Below are 24,811 nucleotides of genomic sequence, written 5' to 3'. Positions count from 1 at the left end.
ACACAAGGTAACTTACACAAGAAGCTTGACTCGTTTGACTGCTAATAATCGACCATCAACTAAATGTTTTGCCTTGAAAACGGTTCCATATCCACCAGATTTAATTTTCTGTATATCTTCAAATTCGTCCAGAAACCTGGTTCCAAAAATGAAGGCAAGCCTTAGTGTTAAATGTCAAAATCCTTGAAAAGTGTTACAATGGCAATATAGCCGCAACAGTCATTAATTTAATGATGAAATAAAGGCACACAGCCAAGGTATCCAATCAGACTAGCAGTGGGTATATTTGCTGTCATTCATGGAATGCACAAGGCAGCTATCAGATGCTGCTGTGGTTGCTCGAGAGTAACCAGGCAAGACTCCGACCTGTCTTTTCCAGGCTTTATTCTTGGTGCAAACTATTTATAGTGAAGAGCGTCATAAGTTCATGGCTGGCTCAATCGCTAGCAGAATCCGGGAGTGGTCGGTCTTTGTACCTCCCCCAGCATAAAAGTCGCGTCACCCCCAGCCTTTTCCACCCCTCCCTGTGCCGAAGACTACTGTGCAGAATGGGCACTGGCAAGGGCGTGCTTCCCGCCTCTCCGGTTTGCTCAGGCTCAGTGTTAAGGCTCTCCCTAGCATCCTCTGGTCCTTGCCCCTCTTCTCCAATGGAGGTGGGGCTTTCCTCCTCTCCAGAAAAGGAACTCCTTCGCAAGATCTTCGGAGGCTCCCTATAACACAACAGCCCTTCCATCTCTCGCCTCTGAGCTGATGGCAGTTCCCTGACAGCAGCTATCAATAATCAATAGTAAAAAAAAAAACCTAACACACAATATTAAAAACAATAACACACACCAGCATAGCTCACACACAGAAAACAGCCACTCAGTTAAACTACCAGCTTGTTAAAGGAGATCAACTGTTGTAATTTGATCAGACCTTTTCATGACAGCAAATGGAAAGGTCTGTGTGTACTTGGACAGGGACCAATGCGTGTGTTAAAATCACCAGCTACCACTAACATGGACACGACTAGTTGCATTTATGTCAGTACTTCACAAACCATCTTTCCACGTAGTCTCAATTCAATTCAAATTTCAAAGGTATAAAAGGTGAAACTTATTTTTTAAAAAAAAAAATCAGCAGCACTTTTGAAGGCTACCCTTACTTTTCATTGATGGTGTACTTGCTTTGCTTTCGATTCAGCTTTGAAAATTTCGGTGCCAATGGTGTCTCTCTTCTTAGGAAAGAAAAAAAAAATGGAAATGAAACTTTGTAACACTTGAGCAGTAAACACAAGAACATCTGTAAGTACCCATTTACTTTAAGATGTTAAATCATTTCCCCCAACTAACCGATAAATCAATTGAATGAAGGGCATCCATTTCAAAAGATGAATACATACTTTTTAGGTCTCACAGCAGAACCTTTGGGACTTGCCTATGGCAAAATCAAAAAGAAACAATTAATGTTGAAGTTCTACCACAGTGCCAAATGCTTAAAACTCAAAAACACCACTCAAAATCAGAATGCAGTTATTGTCAGGCATCAGAGTTCAAAAACAGGACCACTGCAGGTCAAGAAAATTTTTCCTGTTTCCTGAACCATACAAGGTCCTGGTTAGGAGGAAGCTCCCACTGGTTGGAGCTCCACAGACCTCAACTCAAACTTCCCAGATCTGAGGAGTTAAAACAACCCAGGAAAATCAACCCCATGTGACTAGCTGCTTTATAGCTTCTGCACTTTGCCCCTTAGCTAGGGATGTAGAAGTTGATTTGATCCATTTCTTGTAATGGACTGACTTGACCTGATGCGCCTGAATTTGACTGGAACAAAACATCCATTTGGATTACACACTTCTTCACACTTTGCGATGAAGTTTCAGTGTACAAAGATTGCACACAAAAATACCTATTTTATGCAAAAGATGTGTAGAAAATGCTATTTTAAAGGGAAATGGGTGCAATGGCATTGAAAAAACTGTGTGTTTTACATTAAAAGTGTGAATAAAGGCAGACCATTGAAATACAGACTTTTTTGTGTTCTTCTTTTAAAAATTTCACACAAAATGGAACCGAACAGACTACTCTTGAGGGCCAGTAACCTGAAATTGGGGTAGGGCTGTAGCTGAGTGGCAGAGCATCTTGCTTGGCATGTGGAAGGTCCCAGATTCCACCTCCAGGTAGGACTTGGCATGTAGAAGGTCCCAGATTCCACCTCCAGGTTGGACTGGGAACATCCCATCTGAAACCCTAGAGGGTTGCTGCCAGTCAATGTGTACAGCACTGAGCAAGATAGACCACTGGTCTAACTCATTATAAGGCATATTCTGATATTCCAGTGGAATGGAATGAGCCCATCCCCTGCTCATCGCTGAGGGAAACCAGACTGTTGCCTGCCAGTTTTCCTTCTGTCTATTTCCTTGGTGTACCACCCTAGGAGCCATTTGGCAGAAAGGCAGTATACTTAAAATTACATCAGACTGGCCAATGTATTTCAATTCAGTACTGACCTATAAGAAATTATAGCAGGATTAATATTTTAGCGCACACAAACAAGAGCAATAGTTAATACTGTCATGGCAATAGAAATTAAGTTTTCATACCAGAGAGGATGGAGAAGCTTCATTGAGCTGTATGGCACCAAACCGATTAGCAAGTTTGTCAGCTACATGGTTACAACTGGAATCCCGATCTGTACCACTACAGAAATATTTGAAACGAATGTCAGCATTATCTGCCATTTATGGAGGGCTATCTTGAACTGAAGTTTAGGGTGGGGAGGTAGTTCAGTTTTTTTGTTTTGGTAAAGTATAAAAACGGTCCACCAAATAAAATATAGGCACATTTCTTGTATCAAAACCAGAAAGCATGCCCATTATGATCCCTGTGAGCGTAGCATATTTACTTAAGCCTGCTCAACGATGCAAGCAAGACAAACCATATGAAAAACACCACAGTCTAACTTAGCATTAAAAAAGCATTTTCATTAAGGCCTCAGTTGTGCCAAGACTCTCTTAGGTTATGTTTCTAGTTCACGTTTTTGGAAAACACTTGCTCTTCCACATTCACTATCTCCTCTGCCTTAGGAGTGGGGACTGCTTTTCTGTCTGAGGGCCGCATTTCCTACTGGGCAACCTTTGGAGGGCCACATGCCCACGGTGGGCAGCGCTAGAGGCAAGAGTTGCCAGATCAAGGAATGCAAATGTTACCTTGGTACAGGAAGCTGGTTTCTATCCACATTCATGCACCTCTGCATCCTGCATCCAGGCTAGCGCAAGGCATCACCAGAGTTCAATGATGTATTCCAGCCAGGCAGAAACACTTGGGGGCGTGAAGCTGGGCCAATGGGGGATGTGGCCTGAGGAGATTTCCAAGAGGCCTGGAGGGGTGCATTTGATCCCCATGCCTGCTCCAGGTCATGCAAATAACTCAGGTCTTTCCTAAGCCAGTGTGGCGTAGTGGTTAAGAGGAGTAGACTCGTAATCTGGGGAACCGGGTTCGCGTCTCCGCTCCTCCACATGCAGCTGCTGGGTGACCTTGGGCCAGTCACACTTCTCTGAAGTCTCTCAGCCCCACTCACCTCACAGAGTGTTTGTTGTGGGCGAGGAAGGGAAAGGAGATTGTTAGCCGCTTTGAGACTCCTTAAAGGGAGTGAAAGGCGGGATATCAAATCCAAACTCTTCTTCTTCTTCTTCTTCTCTTCTAATCTTGATCAAGCAGAAATCCACTTCAGGTGAAATAAATGCTCTGAAGTCAAGAGACGTCTGTTTGTATACTAGTGTGGGCCTCACTAGCTGGCCCTTGGGCCCCTCTCCAGATGACATCCCTCACTAGCTCTGCTCCACATCCTCCCCCAGTTCTTTTGCCTAGGCTGGAATGTATCCTTGAACTACAGGAACTTGTTTGCCTGGACACACACTTTCCTTATGCTCCTCCTAATCCAGGGGTCAGCAACCTTTTTCAGCCGTGGGCCAGTCCACCGTCCCTCAGACCATTTGGTGGGCTGGACTATATTGGGGGGGGGGGGGGAGAATGAACAAATTCCTATGCCCCACGAATAACCCAGAGATGCATTTTAAATAAAAACACACATTCTACTCATGTAAAAATACCAGGCAGGCCCCACAAATAACCCAGAGATACATTTTAAATAAAAACACACATTCTATTCATGTAAAAACACCAGGCAGGCCCCACAAATAACCCAGAGATGCATGCTGATTCCCGGACTGTCCGCGGGCCGGATTTAGAAGGTGACTGGGCCGCATCCAATCTCTGGGCCTTAGGTTGCCTACCCCGTCCTAATCCTTCCAAAAAGATGACAAAAATTGTAGACTAGATAAAGTCTGCAGACTCTCTCCTCAAGCACCATTTGTTTCTCCACTTTTAAATTGCCTTTGAAATTGTTCCTTACTTTGAATATATACCGGAGCTCAGAAAAACTATACTATCCGATTTGTTGGAAGCAAGGTCCACAGCCTCTTCAGCAGACCTGAAATACAAGTTTTCAAACAGCAGTTTTGAATTCTTTCAGTGTTTTCCTTCCTTTTGGTTTTAATTTATAACCAAAGGAAGAAAGGAACAAAAACGATTTAAGTAAGGAATAATTGATAACGTAAAACCAATTCTCAATGGTTCTCAAATACACTTCAATACCGTTTAAGTTTCTATTTAATAGTTTGGGTTATAAAGTTAATTAATTATTTTCCTTCATTTCCACATATCCTGTGGGGGAAAACCATAGAGAGGATGAAGAGAGCATTCACTTTACAGGGATGGATCAAGGCAAAAATCATTTTCAGCAGATTGGTTTTCACAATTTCCATTATTCTTAAGGCTAATGAGCATACTGCCTGTCTTTCAGATTTCCATGCAATATCAATACAGTGGTACTTCGGGTCACATACGCTTCAGGTTACATACGCTTCAGGTTACAGACTCCACTAATCCAGAAATATTACCTCGGGTTAAGAACTTTGCTTCAGGATGAGAACAGAAATCGCGCGGCGGCGCGGCAGCAGTGGGAGGCCCCATTAGCTAAAGTGGTGCTTCAGGTTAAGAACAGTTTCAGGTTAAGAACGGACCTCCGGAATGAATTAAGTACGTAACCAGAGGTACCACTGTATATGACATATTATACAAAAACAATTTGGTTTGCCTGTACATTTCAATAATTTCATTTAAGATGTTACTTTTTCAGCAATTGTTATCTTCCAGAGGTTCCTGTGCTGCAACACTGTGTTTTATTCTCCAAGAGATTTCTATTTTTGCACAGAGGATTATTTTGCTGCTTGCTATGATTTTTTTTTTTTTTAAAGGCAACTCCTGAATTTAATGTCTGAATCAAAACTTTCAAGCAGGGATAACAACTTTAACTGAAGTGTATAACGAACAGGTTTTTCTAAGCTTGTTTAAGTATTTTCAGCTGCAACATACTTCCAAAAAGCGGACTACTCAAAAGATTAGGCAGGTTTAAAATCCATTTGAAGAACTTTGGTTCCTCTTCATCCTGGAGAGTGTGACTAGTGGGGTGCCACAGGGTTCTGTCTTGGGCCCGGTCTTATTCAACATCTTTATCAACGACTTGGATGATGGACTCAAGGGCATCCTGATCAAATTTGCAGATGACACCAAACTGGGAGGGGTGGCTAACACCCCAGAGGACAGGATCACACTTCAAAACGACCTTGACAGATTAGAGAACTGGGCCAAAACAAACAAGATGAATTTTAACAGGGAGAAATGTAAAGTATTGCACTTGGGCAAAAAAAATGAGAGGCACAAATACAAGATGGGTGACACCTGGCTTGAGAGCAGTACATGTGAAAAGGATCTAGGAGTCTTGGTTGACCACAAACTTGACATGAGCCAACAGTGTGACGCGGCAGCTAAAAAAGCCAATCCAATTCTGGGCCTCATCAATAGGAGTATAGCATCTAGATCAAGGGAAGTAATAGTGCCACTGTATTCTGCTCTGGTCAGACCTCACCTGGAGTACTGTGTCCAGTTCTGGGCACCACAGTTCAAGAAGGACACTGACAAACTGGAACGTGTCCAGAGGAGGGCAACCAAAATGGTCAAAGGCCTGGAAATGATGCCTTATGAGGAACGGCTAAGGGAGCTGGGCATGTTTAGCCTGGAGAAGAGGAGGTTAAGGGGTGATATGATAGCCATGTTCAAATATATAAAAGGATGTCACATAGAGGAGGGAGAAAGGCTGTTTTCTGCTGCTCCAGAGAAGCGGACACGGAGCAATGGATCCAAACTACAAGAAAGAAGATTCCACCTAAACATTAGGAAGAACTTCCTGACAGTAAGAGCTGTTCGACAGTGGAATTTGCTGCCAAGGAGTGTGGTGGAGTCTCCTTCTTTGGAGGTCTTTAAGCAGAGGCTTGACAACCATATGTCAGGAGTGCTCTGATGGTGTTTCCTGCTTGGCAGGGGGTTGGACTCGATGGCCCTTGTGGTCTCTTCCAACTCTATGATTCTATGATTCTATGATTCTATGATTCTATGAACTTTTAACTACTGTATAAAGTGAAAGAGCAGCTCAGTTCACACACTAGACCAGTGTTTCCCAACCTTTTTTGGGCAAAGGCACACTTGTTTCATGAAAAAAATCTTGAGGCACACCACCATGCCAGATGGGGAAAGGTCACTTTTTACTTATGTAAAAAAAATTAAAAAAATAGTAACAGCATAGAAGGTAATGGTTAGGCTAGCATCCCTCTTCCAAATATGCTAGGTTTTTATTTGCAGGGACTGTTCTACATGGGAAAGCACGGCTCTGCTCCTCGGCTCAGCCTCCCTCTCGCCTTGACGTGACGGCGCCCAGCTACGGTCTGTCCGCCCCCCCTCCACCGACACCACCCCCAAGCGCACGCGCGCACACACACACACAACCTGCCCAGCGTGCTCCTAACGAGCGCCCACCTGCCAGCCTCAGTGTGGCTTCTCTGGTTCCTATTATGAATGTGATTTCTGCCTTTCTCTGTGTGTAGAAGGCATCGACAAGGGTGTGTGCCCCCCTTTCTTTCTCTCTCCCTCTCCCCCCTTTCTCTCTCTCTCCCACACACACACCACAGGGAAAGGCGAGTGCTGGGAGGTGGGCGGGGGGTGAGGGGAGAGGCAGCAGCAGCGGGGAGTAAGGGAGAATAGCGATATAAAATCAATTGCGGCTGGAGGGTGAGCGAGAGTTTCAGCTGGGCTGTAGGGCGGGCGGTGAGGGGGGAGAGTGTGAATCTGTGGGGAAGGGGAAGGCGAGAAGAAAGGAGGGAGGGATAGGGGTGAGATTGAGAGAGGGGGAGGGAGGAGGGGTGGGGGAAGGAAGAAAAGAGAGGGGGAAAGGAAGGAAATAAGAAGCAATGAGACGAAGGAAGGAAGGAAGGAAGGAAGGAAAGAAAAAGCAGGGAAGGGTTGCAGGAAAGGAAAGAAAGGAATGAAATAGGAAGGGAGGAAGGAAGGAGCATCGAAGGGTTGGAGGAAAGGAAGAAAATGAATGAAATAAGAAGGAATGAGACGAAGGAAGGAAGGAAGGAAGGAAGGAAGGAAGGAAGGAAGGAAGGAAAGAAAGAAAGAAAGAAAGAAAGAAAGAAAGAAAGAAAGAAAGAAAGAGGGGAGCAGTGGAAAGAGGGAGGGGAAAAAACAGGAAGGAAGGAAGGAAGGAAGGAAGGAAGGAAGGAAGGAAGGAAGGAAGGAAGGAGTACTTAGGCTATGTCTCTTGGGACAGGTTAGCTGAGCTCCTGAGCAAGCGCCCCGTGCCCCGCCTGCCCTCTTCGCCCCTCGGCCCCGTCTGCCTCCGCCCCCAACTGTATCAGGACCCCCGCCTCCTCCCCACCTGCTCCCTCGCCAGCCAGCCAGCCGCGCGCCCTAGCCGGAGAGCCCCGGCCGTCCCCGTCGCGGCTGGATCTCCCTTCAGCAGGCCGTGCTCACGACTCGGCCCAACGAGCGCGCGGTTGAAGAAGGCGCTTGCCCAGCTCCCCTCTGCGCCTCGGAGGGCGGGTTTGAGCACGCGCAATGCGCCGCCCTCCCGCCCTGCGCCGCCGCCGTCTCGCGCTCCTCCCTTTTGCGCGGCTGCCCCGCCGCCGCCCCATTGGCCGGGTCCTGTCAGCTGATCCTGTGTTATTTCCTGTGTGTGTGTGTGAGGGGAGAATGGAGAGAGAAACCTCGGCACCACCACCGCGGAGCCGCCCCCGGCTCGACGCGGATCCTCGCCGCCGCCGCCCCGCCTCTCGCCGCCCGACTCGCCCGCCTCCCTCCCACGGCACACCAGGCAACGGCTCGCGGCACACACCGGTTGGGAAACACTGCACTAGACCATGGTCTGGTGCTACATACACAAGCTAGAATAAGCTAGAATCATTCCAAACAAAGCCTTGGTCTCATGAGCAGCCCCAATGGCCTCTCCTATCTCAAAGCCAAACCCTTTTCCTTTCAGTCTCTCAGAAACTCTGTTCTGTTTCAGAAGAAGCAGACTTCAACCCATGGGTCTTGAAGCTGGCTTGTTTTAACTAACCAGAGTTGGCTTTAAATTGTGATCTCTGATTATATGTAACATGCAGAAGGGGTTTTGTGAACCCCAAATTAATCACTAGCAAAGTCCTTCTCTTAGTTGTGGGGAGCAAAGGAAGGCACGCACAGGACTAAAGCTTTGCTAGGGATTGTTGCAGTTGATGAATGTTGTTAACTTTCTGTTTTTATTTTGTTTTTAAAAGCCCACTTACGTACTGCTTTTAAGGCCTAGATAGGGCCACAAGGCTTGAAATAAGAGATCCACATACAGGCAAGATTAAAATGCATTAGAAGTTGGCAAAATAAATAAGAGGACCATCTAACCTCCTGTGGGAAGGAGGGCGACAGCTGTGATACTACCATTAATAAAGCACTGTTTCAACTGCTACCAATTACACCTTCCTCTCCATTTATAAGGCTATGTTATACATAAGTGTCCCTATAAGTGTCCCTATATTGTACAACATTGTTGTTAAATCAACAACAAAAAATTAGAATAAGAGTACTTTAAAGAGACACCATTAAATGTTTAACTTACGTCCCAGATGCCTCTGGTGATGATTCTTGGGAATTACTGTGTGATGGATTTCTAGAACTATTTGTAGAAATATTTGGAAGGGAAGCACTTCTTTCTGCCTGAAAAACAATTCGGAATTATACCTTAACCGTGGATTTAAAAAATCTACTGCGACAAAAAGTAACAACGGCAACGAAATGAAAGGGATTAAACCAGCCTTGGCCAACCCAGTGCACTCCAGATGTTCTGGACTATAACAGTCGGTAGACCCTAATCCCAGGGTCATGGGTTCAACCCTCACACCAGGCAAAAGATTCCTGCACTGCAGGGGGTTGGACGACATGACCCTCATGGTAGCTTCCAACTCTACAATTCTATGATTCTCATCAACCCCAACAAGTATCACATTGCTGGCAGGGGCTGGTGAGAGCTGGCAAAGCTATTCATAGGACACGCCCACTTCCTGCAAAGAAAATGGCTACACTGACAATTAAAAATAATTGTTATGTACTGAAGTTCTCACCCTGGGCCAGCAGAGGGATACTGTAGATAGTTCAGGTCCACATATGCAAATAAGGGATCGAAAGTGACGTTCAGTGATTTCGCTCAGTGTTTCAGCTCCACTCAGAGGGTGGCGGCATCTGGCTGTGCTCTGATGTCCATCGATCCCATCCTCGTCACCAATGTTTAGTTGTGGGTGAACATATCAGACGACACAGCGAATCTTCAAACAGCTCTTGTTTATTCACAGGCCAGAACTGAACTGAAGGGTTCAGCCAGCCTGCTTATATAGAGCTCCACTAGAACGCAACAGTAACCATTTTCTGTAACTATCCAATCACTGAACGTCACTTTCGATCCCTTATTTGCATATGTGGACCTGAACTATCTACAGTATCCCCCTGCTGGCTCAGGGTGAGAACTTCAGTAAATAATAATAATAATAATAATAATAATAATAATAATAATAATAATTTATTTGTACCCCACCCATCTGGCTGGGCTTCCCCAACCACTCTGGGCGGCTTCCAATAAAGATTAAAAATACATTAAATGTCACACATGAAAAACACAGTCTGATGAATATGCAATACATACCTTGGAGGTTGCTTGGTCATTCAATTTTTCATACGCTTGCCTGGCTGCATTCCGTTTTGCTGTTTGTTTATTATTTCCTGTTCCCTCACCAAAATCTTTATCATCAATTGTACAGACACAGTGAAAACTAGAAGGCATAAAAGAGGGGAGGGAGGAAATAAGTTAGCATACACTGTTGTAGACGAAGGCAGCAATCCTATAGACCTTGGGCAGGAACCCAATCTCCATACAAAGCTCTAATGACCTCAAGCAAAACTTTTTTGGTGTCCAAGTTACAAAAGTGAGCATATAGTCAGGAGTCACAAATTGGATGGCCAGAGCAGAGTCCACACAGGCAGATTGGCACTTCCATTTTCTCTCCACCCTGAACAAGCTCAAAAAATCTCTGAAGGGTCCTCCATTTTGAGGGCATGTGGGAAGCTGCAGGGGAGTGGAGGGAAATAAAAACCCTTGCATCGGGACCTCAAGCCTTTCTTTGGCTATGGAAAACTTCAAACTCTCTGCCACCTGTCTCACATACCATTTTCCTACATTTTATTTTATTTAGGCCAAGGTATCCCAAAGTGGTAGATAAATGACGGGCAGTATATAAATTTAATCAATAATAGTAGTAGTGATAGTAGTAAGATAAAGGTAAAGAACCCCTGGGCAGTTAAGTCCAGTCAAAGGTGACTATGGGGTGCGGCGCTAATCTCGCTTTTCAGGCCAAGGCAGCGGGTGTTTGTCCACAGACAGCTTTCCAGGTCATGTGGCCAGCATGACTAAACCGATTCTGGTGCAATGGGACACTGTGACGGAAGCCAGAGCACACGGAAACACCGTTTACCTTCTCTTCACAGCAATACCTATTTATCTACTCACACTGGTGTGCTTTCGAACTGCTAGGTTGGCAGGAGCTGGGACAGAGCAATGGGAGCTCACCCTGTCATGCGGATTCAAACTGCCAACCTTCTGATCGGCAAGCACAAGAGGCTCAGTGGATTAGACCACAGCGCCACCCACATCCCAGTAGTAGTCATAGTAGTGGTGAAATTACTAAATGTCACAGACCATTCCCAAAAGCCGGAATTAAAAAAACCTCAGTATGAGCTGGCACCCAAATTATCTACAAATCACTAAGAGCTTTAGGTTTAACCAAAAAAAGTTGCCAAGAGTAGTAGTCAACAAAAAAAATCAATTACTATTGACAACTTACATTGGCATGTGATCCAGGCCAGATTTAGAAACCACAACATATTGAACCATCACTTTGTTTCTCGATGAATATTCATTGAGCAAGGCAAGATAGTTAAGTGAAGAAGCTGGTTGTGCCAGATTTGCAGCAGGCTCAGGAGACTGAGATAGTGGCGATGACAGAGGAGGCAGCGGCTGCTGCTGTGGTCTTAAAACAGGATATTGTGGTGTTGGCAGAGGAGGCAGCGGCTGCTCTGGTCTTAAAACAGGATCTGCCTGTAAACAATATGTGTAAGTCAGTTTGCTTGAACAGTGAGAGGTTTCTCACTGAATTCCTCCTTATTACATGGTATGGGGAGGTCTGTACTTACCTTGGGTTTCATGTTCTAAGTTGGCAACAGGCCTCACAAAATACTGTTCTTATTTAGCAATGTTACATGGCAATAACAATACGCATACAAGGTAAAGGCCAGAAGGCTAGACCTGATACAAGATAGGTGCGTGTCATTCCTAGTTCTGACCTGGTACTGGGTATATATGAACCCAACTCCCTATAGACTGAAGACCTAGGGGACCAAGCAGCGTCCCTTGGAATGGCCACTGAGGGACCCTCCACAGAAAAACTTGCAGAAGAACACTAAGTGTTTTCAAAAGAGGTGGTTGCGCCACCCACAACCTGCAAGAACACTGGCACCAAAAGGTCCAGGTCAAAGAGAGACAACATAGTATGCATCGACAGACCCAGAAACATTGTACAACTTAAGAGATGGCAGTGCTTCCTGAAAGACCTTCATCACCATTAGCTGTATAAGAAGGACATGGGTTCTCAAACATTCAGCTGGTCCATAGCATACTCACATTAAATACTGATTTTTAATGGCATTTTTTGGCTTATTTTACTTCTCACATTGCATTTTATTGTAATGCAATTTGAATTATATGGCATTCTGTGTGTGTATGTAATATAATACACCAGTTGAAATTTCCAAACTATCTTCCAAGGCAGCCCCTGGAAGTAGTAGTGTAGTCTAGATAAACTTTTTCCTGCTCCACAAACATTATACACTTCCTTGACTTTACAAAGGCAGGTTTGTCAATCTCCTGTTCTCTGCAGCACTCAGCTAATCCTGATCCAGAAACATAGCTATGGCAAAGAGGTCACTCCCATGAGTCTCAAAGCAGAAAATTTGTTAGGACTAATTGGAGCAAATCTGAGTCACAAGCAGTTCCAGAGTATTTTCCAGAAATGCTGTATGGATCTGCTTTTCCATAAATGCACAGGGATGTAGCAAAATCCTATCAGTATAATTTTAACTTGTTCTTTTGTGAGTTTCTCAGTGAATTTCTAAAATGAATAGTTTTGCTTCTATGCCTGTCTAGATATGAAGCCACGCCCTTCCACAAACTTGGAATATATTTCCCCAAATCTCAGACATAATAGAAGTTAATTCAAAAACCTACCACATGTGGTATCGCTGAATTTCTAAATAAGATGTATGAAGTCAATTTTGTCTGAAAATCGTACTTTCAATATTTTTCCCTATCCATAGATAATAACTAGTTGTTTTTTTAAGAGAGGAGGAGAGAACGGCACTCTGCACATGTGCAATGGCACACTTTCCTAAACCCTATTGTGATGGAAACAGCAAGGTTAAATAGTGCAGCCATATCAGCTCAAAAAGTTACCAGCTACCCCTGCCCACAGATGGCATTTCCTAGGAGCTTCAGGCAGATGTTAAAACAGAATGAGATAAAGTGGTACCTCGGGTTAAGTACTTAATTCGTTCCGGAGGTCCGTTCTTAACCTGAAGCACCACTTTAGGTAATGGGGCCTCTTGCTGCTGCCGCACCGCCGGAGCACAATTTCTGTTCTCATCCTGAAGCAAAGTTCTTAACCCGAGGTAATATTTCTGGGTTAGTGGAGCCTGTAACCTGAAGAGTATGGAACCCGAGGTACCAAAGTAAAAGATTGGGGTTTTTTTTAGTATACCTCAAGATCAAAGGCTCTTTTCTGTTTTCTAGATTATTTGTATGTCTTGACATGTATCCTTTATGGTCTACTTACTGGCAGTTCTTGTTGTATGGACTCCCAAGCTAAGAATGCTGCATGATCTTTTGCCTCCTTCTTGCTTTTACCTGTTGCTCGGCTATACTGCTTTCCATCTATTTCAACTGCTACAGTGAATCTGCAATGAAAAAGAGTTAAAAGCCCACAGTCTGCAAAATATGCTTGCAGATTGAATTTTATGCTTTAAGTCTTGTATGCTGGATACACAGAAATGGGATAGTTCGCTCCTGTAAATGTCTCATTCCTATTATTATTATTATTTGTTGTTGTTGTTGTTGTTGTTTAGTCATGTCCAACTCTTCGTGACCCCATGGACCAGAGCACGCCAGGCACTCCTGTCTTCCACTGCCTCCCGCAGTTTGGTCAGACTCATGTTTGTATTATTTGTAAAGTGTGCCTAATGCTAGCTTCCCTTTTATGTCCTATAAGGCTCCATTCACCAATCTTGTGACCTCTATATGTTTTAGAGTACAACGCCCACCATCCCTGACAATCAGCCATGCTGCCTTGGGAGCCAGGGTCCAAAAACATCTGGAGAGCCACAAGTAAGCCATCCTACTAAATTAGATGCTGTTTCAAGCAGCTGTCTGGAGTGTAGGAGGGTTCAACAGTGCAGCTTCTAAGGATAGTTTGCTAACCTATCTGCATGAGACGGACAACGAAGCAAAAAACACAGAAAATGCACTACTTTCTCCCACCCTTATAATTGGAATGAGAAACAAAAGGCAATGTCAGGTCTTGGGGTGGGGGAAGCCTGGTCCTATGTTATGCTTTCTCTCTGGAGTTGGAAAATCTTAGTGGACCAAGAAACTGGAACGGTTAAGGAAGTGTTTCAATTGTACACAAGTAAACTGGGAAGGACTTTACATAGGTGTGGGGGGAAGGCTATCCAGAAAAAAATGATCCTTTAATTTAGTTGCCATACCGATATTCCAGCTCTGTTTACTTTTTGCATAAAACCCATCTGGAAAGAAGTGTGAATTTCCTCACTCCTCCCTGTCCCCACTTCCCAACATTCCTCTTCCACTTACACAGGATTATGAGGTGGGCCATCGAAGCCAAGATCCTTATAGTCTAATCGTAAACGTCTTCTCTGACAATACGCATTAAGTTTCGCCATGTATATTCTTGGAACAGCTTGGTTGTCTGCCATTTTGGTACAGGCTAGGAAACTGAAATCAATTCGAAGAAGGAACACTGTATTATTAACAACACTCCCCAACCACCCTTATGTTATAAGTACAGAAACCAGGGGAAAAACCAGAGCACTTTGGAAAAGAGACTGTGGGGAACACCACACCCGCATTCACACCATGGCACTGGTGGTACACAACAGTGGCTTCTACCACCACTTCCCCAGGAGGCCCAACACAAAATTGTAGAATCAAAGAACTGTAGAACTGGAAGCTGCTCAGAAGCGTTCCAACTGGGAAACTGGGAGTGGAAGCAAAGGCATTTCCCCAAGAAATGAACAGCGACTCTCTCACACTTCTTTTGTTCCACCACCACCCAGACTAGCGCCAATCTGCTAGTCCGTGTGGTGGGGCAGGAGAGTGGCTCTCTCTGCTCCCTCTAAACATAACATCACAGGAGCCCCTACAACACTCTCCCTTTTCCCCCATCAGAAAGCTTGTCAGCAGCTCTATGGGAAGAATGCAGAGAAGACCTTAGATGCCAAGAAGAAAAATTCTATTACAAACTTCTCAACAGGCAATTTTCAACCTTCCCTTTCCTTATTACTGAGCAGCTGCAGGCATAGCTCAGCCAGTAGAGCGTGAGACTCTGAATCTCAGGGTGGTGGGTTCAAGCCCCACGTTGTGCAAAAGGATTCTTGCATTGCATGGGATTGGACTAGATGACCGTCGTGACCCCGTCCAACTCGACAATTCTATCGATCCACTTTAAGAGTTCAGATTAACTCAAACGCTGACTCGCTTTTTTGTGACCTGGGACATCGTGAACCAACTGATAAGGAGCACAGCGCCCGGTGACTGGTGACGCTGTGGCCAAAACAAACTTGCAAGGGGGAAGCCAAGCTGGGTCACCCGCGCCGTCCCCTGGACCCAGGCTGGCCAAAGCGGCCGCAATGCTCTTCACAGGAGGACCGCCTGCCCTGGGGCACAGCGGCGCGCCCTTCTCCCTTCCTAACCAAATCAAGGGGCGAGGCCGTGAAAAGTATTTGGCAAAGAACCTTCCAGAAGTGCCTCTCGCCCTCCCTGGCACAAAGGGGCAATGGACCACAAAGTCACTGTTTTCCTGCCCGGGCAAGTAACACCCCTCTCGGCGCGCCCCTGCAAGGCGGCCACCTGCCTCGGCCCAAAGCCCACGTCCTCGGAAGGAGCCCCGCTGGAACTAAGCAGGCTGGCACGAGTAGGAATCGGGTGGGATTCCTCCCGCGCCCCGGGGCGCCGGCTTTTGGACGCCTCCCGTCAGCGGGGTCAGGACCACCTCGGCGTACTCACCGGCGCCACGGGGTGGTCGGTGGGCAGCTGCTTCTCCCTTGGGACAAGTCCGGGCCAAAAGCGGCGGAGCCCCCTCTGCAGACGACTGCTTCCGAGCGGGAGACTCGCCCGTCTGCGGGAAACGCTGCTGCTCCGCTTTCGTTTCCCTGCAGCAAGCGGGCTCCGCTCCTTCCCTGGCACCGGCGGCCACCGCGGAGAATCGAAACTGAAACGCGCCCTTGGCGGTAACGGGAACGTGTCGGCTTTGGAACTTCCGGCCTGGTCGCTAGGAGAGTTCCCTCCCCCCTCGGTTGTTTTTATAACTGCGCCTCAAAAGGGGTTCTGGTTCAGAGGCATCGGGGGGGGGGGGGAGCATACCTGACTGAATCATTCGTCTTCCAACTTTATCTGAATTCCTTTCATAAAGTGTTATTTTGCAACGGTTATGGTGATGTCTTCATTTAATTATGTTGCTTTGAATGCATGCTTTATAACTTGACTTTCCTCTGCATTGTTTTATTTTGCATTGCTTTCTCTGATAGTTTGATGTGGGCTGTAAACCTCTTGGAGATTTCTTCTTAGAATTATAAAGCGGCATAGAAATGAATGGATGGATGTTTTGCCGAAACTGGCTTGAGTAATGGGATTAGGGATCCTAGCTGTCTTCCATCTCAGCAGCTCGCCTAGGGCGTTAGGTGGCTTAATCTGGCATTGAGCAGATGCATGCCTCAATTTCAAGGCTCGACTAATGTGAATTGTTATTATTTGTTTGATTTATACCCTGCCCTTCCTCCCAAAGGAGCCCAGGACAGCAGACACTGAGCAGGGGGGACAAAACTGCACCTGGGGTTCCCAGGTGATCTCCTGTTTTGACATTCGCCGGTTCCACATCTCAGTTTCCATAATGTCGCTATTTCATGTGCCTTCAAATTCATACCCAAGACCATGAACAATGATCGTCATGTATCAGTAGAGGTTGAACAACTCAAGCCACAGTCCTAACCCCAATTAACCTGGGAGTAAGACCCAATGAAGTCAATGGGATGACTAAACATGGTTAGAACTGTGCTTCAGGTTGCAACGTATACGTATATGGTACAAGCCTTGAAGGGTTGTAATATACAGTATTGTAATGGCACTGTTAGGTCTAACTGCGAAGGAAACTCGAAGAATCAGTCCCAGAATGTAATTGTGCTAGTAACTGGGTCAGTGAGAATTGGTTAAAAAACCTGTCAGTGTCAGCTAATAGCAAAGCCAGATTGATAAAAGGCTTACTTTAAGATATGATTTACTAGAGGCTGAAAACTAATACATGTTTATCATTTTTGAGCTGAGCTTGAAAGAGTGAAATACAGAGAAGTGCCTCTGAGCATGCACAGAATGCCTTTGTTTTCCTACTTCAGGTGTGGGGAATGTTTGTCTTTTCAGATGTTGCTGCAAGCACAGCCAATGGCTAGGGATGGTGGGAGCAACATCTGGAGGGTCAACAATTCCCCACACCTGCCATTCTTTGCCATGGTAGCTTTCTACATTTACTGTGAAGACCATTCAAACATTCAGGACCCTCATGCACTGCCTGGTAAGGAGTTACAGTGGTGCCTCGCAAGACAAAATTAATCCATTCCGCGAGTCTCTTCGTCTTGCGGTTTTTTCGTCTTGCGAAGCACGGCTATTAGCGGCTATTAACGGCTTAGCGGCTATTAACGGCTTAGCGGCTTTAAGAAAAAGGAAACAAACTCGCAAGAACTCGCGAAGCAAGCCCATAGGGAAATTCGTCTTGCGGAACGACTCAAAAAACGGAAAACCCTTTCGTCTAGCGAGTTTTTCATCTTGCGAGGCATTCGTCTTGCGGGGCACCACTGTACGCCTTTGCCAGTTGCTGTGAGAATTAAATGCACCTGCGATTCTACATCTAGCCCATACATTTAAAGCACATGACTTCCCCTCAAAGAATCCTGGGAATTGCAGTTTGTTAAGGGTGCTGGGAAATGTAGTGTGGTGAGGTGTAAACCATAGTTTCCAGGATTCTTTGGGGGAACCATGTGCTTTAAATGTATGGTGTGCATGTAGACAGTTGTGAGCTGTGGGACTAGGATCGCTGTCTTTGAGGACAGATGTTTTGTTGAAATTAGTAAATGTTAAGTATTATACAGTAAGTGCTTATAAAGCATGTTGCAGAGAGTACCTCAGTCATCTTTGCAACATTGCTGCAAGGTGGGTCAGTATTGTTAGCATAGACTGTGTATGCCAAAATGGGACAGTGGGTTTTGGCTCCACAATATGACTGAGAAGGTAAAACAAGTACAGCATATCTTTTGAAGTAGGACATAGCCATTAAAGAAGAGATCACCACCCCAGAAATACTTCATAACACATATGTGTTGAACTTCATGCTGTCCCCATTTAGTATGTTAGGAATTTGATTACATGATTTTAAAGCAAAAAAGACTGAGAGCATTTTTTAAAGTTTTCTGTGCATAGATGTATCTAGCACTTAAACATCAATTTATTCTTAACCCAAAGGCTTCAGATAATAACCTCTAAATCCAAAGGTTTAAAATTTACAATATTGGTCATATTTTAGCTTTGCACCCAGTTTAGTTCCTGCTAAGCATTCTTCAAATTTTGCATCCATTTCCCGGCTCTGAGCCTCAGTGAACAAAGTCTTCCAGTCACCCACAGCACCTATAAAGAAACAATGAAAAATGAATCTCACTATATATGCCTCCCTATGTAGAGGTTCACAGATCAGATTTATGGTTTTGGAATGTTAAAGCAGAAGGGTGTACTGTCATGCTTCTCATCCTGCCACCCTATGCACCCTTTCCTGGGAGTAAGCAAGGAAGAGCATTACTAGCATGCATCAGAATGGGCTGTTTGGGGATGTGAAGAGTGAGTGACAGAAACATTTGAGGGGTATATGTGTGCATTGTGCATGCAGTTGCAAGGTTTTCTTTTTCAAATATTTCTGTTTCTTTTAACATCATCATCATCATTATTGAAACACAGCTTTTCCTCCCAAGAGAAGAGAGAAGAGATTTTTGAGAATTAAAAGAAGCGCGCGCACACACACAGACACACACACCATGAAATATATTATCTTACAATGATGGCTGACATGTTTTTAAGGCAAGATTTTTAAAATAGCATTCTTACTTCCTTGTAATGCACTGGCTACTCTTCTAGTAGTTATATAAGAAAATTTAACATAATTATAATTTCAGTATATTGTAAACTTGTAGAACTCTCAAATCATCTCGCCTGCTGCGGATGTCTCTCATCTTTGCAGCAGGTGAAAAAAACTTATTCTTTTTTGGGGTGGGGTGGGGGGTGGAGTCTGACACCAGTCAAGAAAAATGCAAACATGAGAAAGAGTAGAGAAGCTTGCTTTGATCTGTGGAAATATTCTGTTGTCTGAAACCAATGGAAAAACAAAAACAAAATTGGAAGCTTATCTCTGTCAAAATGGTTCTGGTTAAAGAAACATGATGTGGTAGCATTGTAAAGAATAGTGTGGTGTAAATTACACAGTGAAGTAATTTATACTGTGGCTAATTGGTTTACAGTTCGAGCACTTAGGCATTATTTGTATCCCAACCCACTTGCAAATAAGCCCCACTGAATTCCATCTATCCCACTGTGCAGTCCTATGCTTGTCCACTTAGAACCTTTCAAGTTCAATAGGATCCCCAACTCCCAGATCACGTAGACCACTATTCACAGTTTTAACTGTCTTGTTATTGACATAATAAAACATGAGCTGCCCTGGGCTCATGGTTTTTATGCCTCTTAGTCTACATCAGGTTTCCTCAACCTCGGCCCTCCGGATGTTTTTGGCCTACAACTCCCATGATCCCTAGCTAGCAGGACCAGTGGTCAGGGATGATGGGAACTGTAGTCTCAAAACATCTAGAGGGCCGAGGTTGAGGAAGCCTGCTCTACAAAGTTGGATATCATTGGTAGGAAAGAATGCAGAAAACTGTGATATCACAGCACAAGTAGCTTCCACTTTTGCAGACTAATTTGCCTATTTAAAGTATGACATGTGTAAATTATTCTGGACCATAAGATGCTCTTGTTCTAATGATAGCAAGAAAATGAGAATGGTCTTACAGAGGCTTTATAAGTGTTCTTAGTGCTTTTGAACTTTGGTTCTATATGTGGGGTGGGAGAGAGAAAGAAGGAAATGGGTCAAAACTATTTTGGTTTTTTCCATAAATGGCACCACTAGAGGGTGCTTGTGTTGCTGGAAGAAATAGAATTCATTGTAAACTAGTGGCATAAAATCAATATTGCAGTACCTTTCCTGAAAAGGATAGGAGCAAACCGACCATGTGTTTCTTCAGATTTAGTGCTCATTGCTTGGAAGGTAGAGCTCTCTGCAACAGATTTAATCATTTCATCCGACAGAGGTAGTTCATAAAATTCAGCTATTCGCTTCACTCCTTCGTGAAGATTCTGGAAAATAACAATAAAGTTAGTTATGACTTCATAAATATATTTGGTACTAAGGTAGATTTCTAAGTTAGAATCAGCCCTAAGATTCAAGAATGGGGCAGGCTAAACATCTGAATAAATATATTCATAAATGTATGTGCTTTAGCTATTCTAAAAAGGTGCATTTGATATTAGCAAAATAAGTGCAGCGTGAAAGGAAGCACAGAAACATTGTCATAGCAAAGGTGCATTATTTATAACTTTCTATTTGCTTCTGTAACTTATATTCCTTGAAAAGCACCCCCCCCACACACAAATATCTGCTATCCATTTTTTTACATTTCCAGTGTGCCATGTTCAATCATCTATATTCCTTTTAACTCAGAAATGTTTGAGATGATTAAAAGTTTGGAACACTACTTCTGATAAACTTAGTTAGCCTGTGAATGAGCACACCCAGAGAGATTACACCACAATACTTAATCAGACTGGCATATTGGTGTGCTTAGTATTTCATGAACTGCAGGATTGCAATTTATTTTTTAATTTTAAAACATTTAAATTATGCAAACCTGCTAAAGGAAACACACACACACACACACTGCTCATGCTCTTAACAAAAATAGTTGTGGCAGAAGCAAAGCCAAACTGGAAGAAACACAGAAGAAAGTACTTCGCAGCATGAGAAAAAACTTCCAAACCTCAGTCAAAAATGAATGCATTTCTAATAATTATTAACTACAGGTTTATTAAGGAAAAGAAAACCAAAGGCAATGGGGGGGGTAAGGGAGCAGAAACAGAAAAGCAAAACAACACCTCTCCCTTTACCAATTCAACAACCATCAATACACCTGTCTTAATTTCCACTTACAGCTTGATTTGGCCATCTAAGAAAAATGAATGCACCACAAAATCATTATCTCAATTTCAAAGAATGCTCACTTCTTTCAGCTCTTCAAATGTGATGATCATGACATTTTCGTCATCCATATGTTTGTCCCAAGCAAGAGCATGGTCAAAGTAGGACTGCCAACAAACTGAAATGAAATGCAAACAGCATATTTCAAATCCCGGGTGTGGGGCGGGGTATACAAAATAATATCAGTTGCTGGCAAAAGCTGCATATATCCTACAATGAGAATACAACACTTCGTTTATTCTGTTTAACCCAACACTGATAAAAACCAGCCATTTTTGTGACACGTAAAATCAGTACACAAATCAGGTGTTGAAAAGATGCCTAAATTCATATCACCCACCAGTGATGAGTCTGGCTATCTACCACTATCTGAAGGACAGCTACTGATGATGCAAGTCTGAGTAAAAGAAATATCGACTGTGGGCTTTTCCCTGCAATCAAGATCTGAAGTGATCTGAAGTTACTTGCCTTTCATCTGAACAGAAGTTCTACACAAATACTTTGTGGGAAGTTTCAGAAATACAGAAAGTGAGAACTTCTAACCTACCTTCGCCGCTCATGAACTTTTGAAAAAAATCATCCCAAGAGCTGAAATTTGGAAGAACAGGGTTTTTGTTGTAAAAATGGTAATAGGATACAGCGGCATCTTTGGGGTTTCGAAATACTACCAACATCTATTTTAAAAGAAAAAAAGAGATATTAGATTTTGTTGGAACCTCCCCTGTGCAAACATCTCTAACCTTCTGGAGCTGACACATCAAGCAGGCCATTGGCCCCTACCTAAGGCAGAGCTTTTAAGCTCCATGCCTTGCTCTGGAAGGGACCCTCTCACACAGGCTCTACGTGGCTCCCACAATTTCTCCCAGGAGCCTCTCATAGCCCATATGCGAGACCTTCCCAGAGCGCAATAAGAAAAGCTAAGAGCTTTAAATCTCTTTCTGTGACAGGAAAAGTGCTTTAGAGCTCTCTGCCTTGTGTGCCGCCATACAAGTAAAGCTGTTATTGCGCAAGTTAAATGCAGACAAGTTGTAAGCTTGAGCTCATTTAGCTTTACGCAAGTGGGAAAATATTTTTTTAAAAAAATTAAAAGGGGGTGCAGGGTTCTGGGGGAAATGACTTGGGCAGTCCCAACTACCATTGAACCCAATGTGTTTTGAGTATATGCAATTTTGGCATTAGGTGCGATCCCCAGACCATAGGTTGCGGACATAGTGTACTGAAAGTAACATATCAGTGCAAACTGAAATGGAAATGTTGAAAAAGCTGGTGTCTTAAAATGTTGTCTGTTCTTGCCCATCTCGCTTAAACTGGTTGTGGGGATATAACAGACTGCCACAACAAAAGGCAGGAAGTTTAGCAAAAGTAGATAACGCTTCCAATAACATTTTGCCTTGGAGAGACTTGGGGGATGGCTTTTGCTTCATAGTTCCCTCTTGGGAAATTCCCCCAAGTAAAACTGAGTATCTAATTCGGAGGAAGAAGATGGGGAAAAGGAGATTGTCTTCATAATTCTGTAGCTTGGCTCATCAGACCCGCATGTAAACAGAACAGTTTCAAAGGTCCCTTACCTCACACAGAGATTACAGATAAAGCAGCACCTTTGCCTCCAGCTATGCAAAGAATGCAGTGGGTCCAGATTTTAGTTGTACCCAGGTCCCATTGAAATCAATGGGTTTAGTCATGAGTAACTAAGCCAAAGCAGGAGAGAGCAATCCAAACCAGCCAGGAGAGCCGCGCAGTGGAACAACTCTGCTCAGTCCTCACACAAAATCTTCAGCCCAGTCCGAGGGAGGGTTGGAATGCTCTGTTAGCCTGGATTTAGGCCAACTGATGTAGAATTTGCTTTGACAATATGACAAGATCTGTCAAATTAAGATACCTATATTAAGTACTCACTATTGTGATTAAATGCTGTTAGAGTATTAGGCAATCATAATAGTAGTGAAGCTAGTCACTTACCTTCACCTTATTCTCAAAAAAAGATTTGGGAATATTATCATAATGAGAATGTGTAGCAAAAATACGTGGAGAAGGCTGCTTGTCCATGTCCTAGAATAAGAATTAGAGGAATGTTACATGTTACCCTGTTGTTGTTTCAGGATCTAGAGGGGTTGTTTTTCCTCTTCTTTTTATTGAGCTTTATAATTGAAAAACAACAACAACTTTGAGTTACATATTGACAGAAGAAGAATAACAAACTAAACAAAGGGGTTTGGAATACATGACCATTTGGGTCTCTTCAAGTTGTACAATTCTTTGATTCTAGGTATTCACTTCTCTCCCTCCCCCCTTTACCCTACCTGAACTTTTGTGGGCAGTCCAAATTCAAGCATTTGTAGGTTTTCCAGTGGTGGTAAGTCCTTGTAACTTGGGATTGCGGCTACCATGTCATTTACCATTTGGAGCACCCAGTTAGTACCTGCAACATAAAAGCAAATGAGACATATATGAATCACAAGAGCATAAGCTGCACAACCAAATGCAGTCATATTCATATATGGCAGTCGGCTTAAATCCTAGGTTTTCAACCAGTGGGTTGGGACCTGCAGGTGGGTCACAAGGTGACACCAGGTAAGTCACGACAAAGCTGTCACCATCATGCAAGCTGTAAACAAACTGTAAAGGGTCAAGACTTTGAAAGTGAAGGGAAACAATTCTTTTGGAATGAAAGCTTCATTGTGGGAGAATCCGAGGAGCTTCTTCATGTTTCATCCAACAAAGGGGCAAGAAAGAGCACTTGTCATTTACATTAGATTCCAAGGGTGAGGAACCTTTTCCATGAATCCTGTTTGTTTTCCGGAAGGTTGACATTAGGCGGGAACTAGAGTCACAGAGGAGTGAATTAAAATGGCAGAGAAGGTGGCACAAGGTGGAAGAAAGTGAACAAAGTACAAAAGAATGTGAGAGGGAGACAGAAAGACAATACCAGCAGATAAAAGGAAGTAAAAGAAGCTGAAAAGGGGGCACAGGTATTTGAGAAAGTTAAGAGCTGCTTCTCCAACAAAGGGCCAACAAAGAAAACCCTCACCAATACTCCAGTTGCCCCTTCAAAAGTGACTCCCCCTGATTAAAAAAGGAACAACACAGGTTTGTTTGCTCTAACTGCAACAGAAGGTACTTCCCCATGACAGCTTATTCATTGTGGATGCAGGTACTTATGCATGTAGGTTTTCAACGGCATCCAAAATCCCCATTTACCATTTCTGATAAGCACAACAAAACATGGAAATGATAAATCCAGATTAAATGGCTGTTGCCACCATGCAAGCCCCTTGGCTGGCCCTGGAGACTGCAGTCTTTTATTTCCTCTTCTTATGTGAGAGAGCTTCCTCCCCACTTGGCCCCAGCCCAGCCTTGCCACAGCCTCCTCCCCACCTGCTGTTGGTAACATGCTGCCTTGCTTTGGAAGAGACTATCTTTTCCATTTCAGAAGCCTCACTGAGCCACATGGAGAATGGGATGGAGCCAAGGACTTATGTGGCACACATCTCCTCTCCACATAAAAGAGGGCCTTGAGTCGCTGCTCATGGCTGTTGTGGGGTGCTCAGCCACTGAGGAAAGAGGGAATCCAGGCACCCCAAAATGTATTCACCTGGGACCCATTTCAGTTCATTTTGGGTATCAAATAAACACTGGTTTCCTTGTTCAAACTTTAATAGAAGGCAC

At 44.0% G+C, this 24,811-nt stretch overlaps 1 protein-coding gene across 1 annotated transcript in view; it reads right to left on the bottom strand.

Moving 5' to 3' along the window:
* EIF2AK2 (eukaryotic translation initiation factor 2 alpha kinase 2) overlaps positions 1-24,811 on the bottom strand; it is a 53,942-nt gene that overhangs the window by 10,038 nt on the left and 19,093 nt on the right. Inside the window, exons 3-14 of the mRNA XM_077925712.1 lie at positions 23,105-23,194; positions 21,693-21,819; positions 14,380-14,512; positions 13,346-13,466; positions 11,303-11,556; positions 10,108-10,234; positions 9,031-9,128; positions 4,396-4,473; positions 2,585-2,681; positions 1,385-1,419; positions 1,148-1,216; positions 17-136 (exon numbers count right to left, since the gene is read on the bottom strand). Coding sequence (XP_077781838.1) covers positions 17-136; positions 1,148-1,216; positions 1,385-1,419; positions 2,585-2,681; positions 4,396-4,473; positions 9,031-9,128; positions 10,108-10,234; positions 11,303-11,556; positions 13,346-13,466; positions 14,380-14,512; positions 21,693-21,819; positions 23,105-23,194 — 1,349 coding nt within the window. The remainder of the gene's footprint in view (positions 1-16; positions 137-1,147; positions 1,217-1,384; positions 1,420-2,584; positions 2,682-4,395; positions 4,474-9,030; positions 9,129-10,107; positions 10,235-11,302; positions 11,557-13,345; positions 13,467-14,379; positions 14,513-21,692; positions 21,820-23,104; positions 23,195-24,811) is intronic.

The sequence above is a fragment of the Podarcis muralis genome, chromosome 3 (assembly GCF_964188315.1).
Source record: "Podarcis muralis chromosome 3, rPodMur119.hap1.1, whole genome shotgun sequence".
In the NCBI taxonomy this organism is placed as follows: Eukaryota; Metazoa; Chordata; class Lepidosauria; order Squamata; family Lacertidae; genus Podarcis; species Podarcis muralis.
The sequence above is the reverse complement of the archived record's forward strand: the minus strand, read 5'-3'. Positions and strand labels throughout refer to the sequence as shown.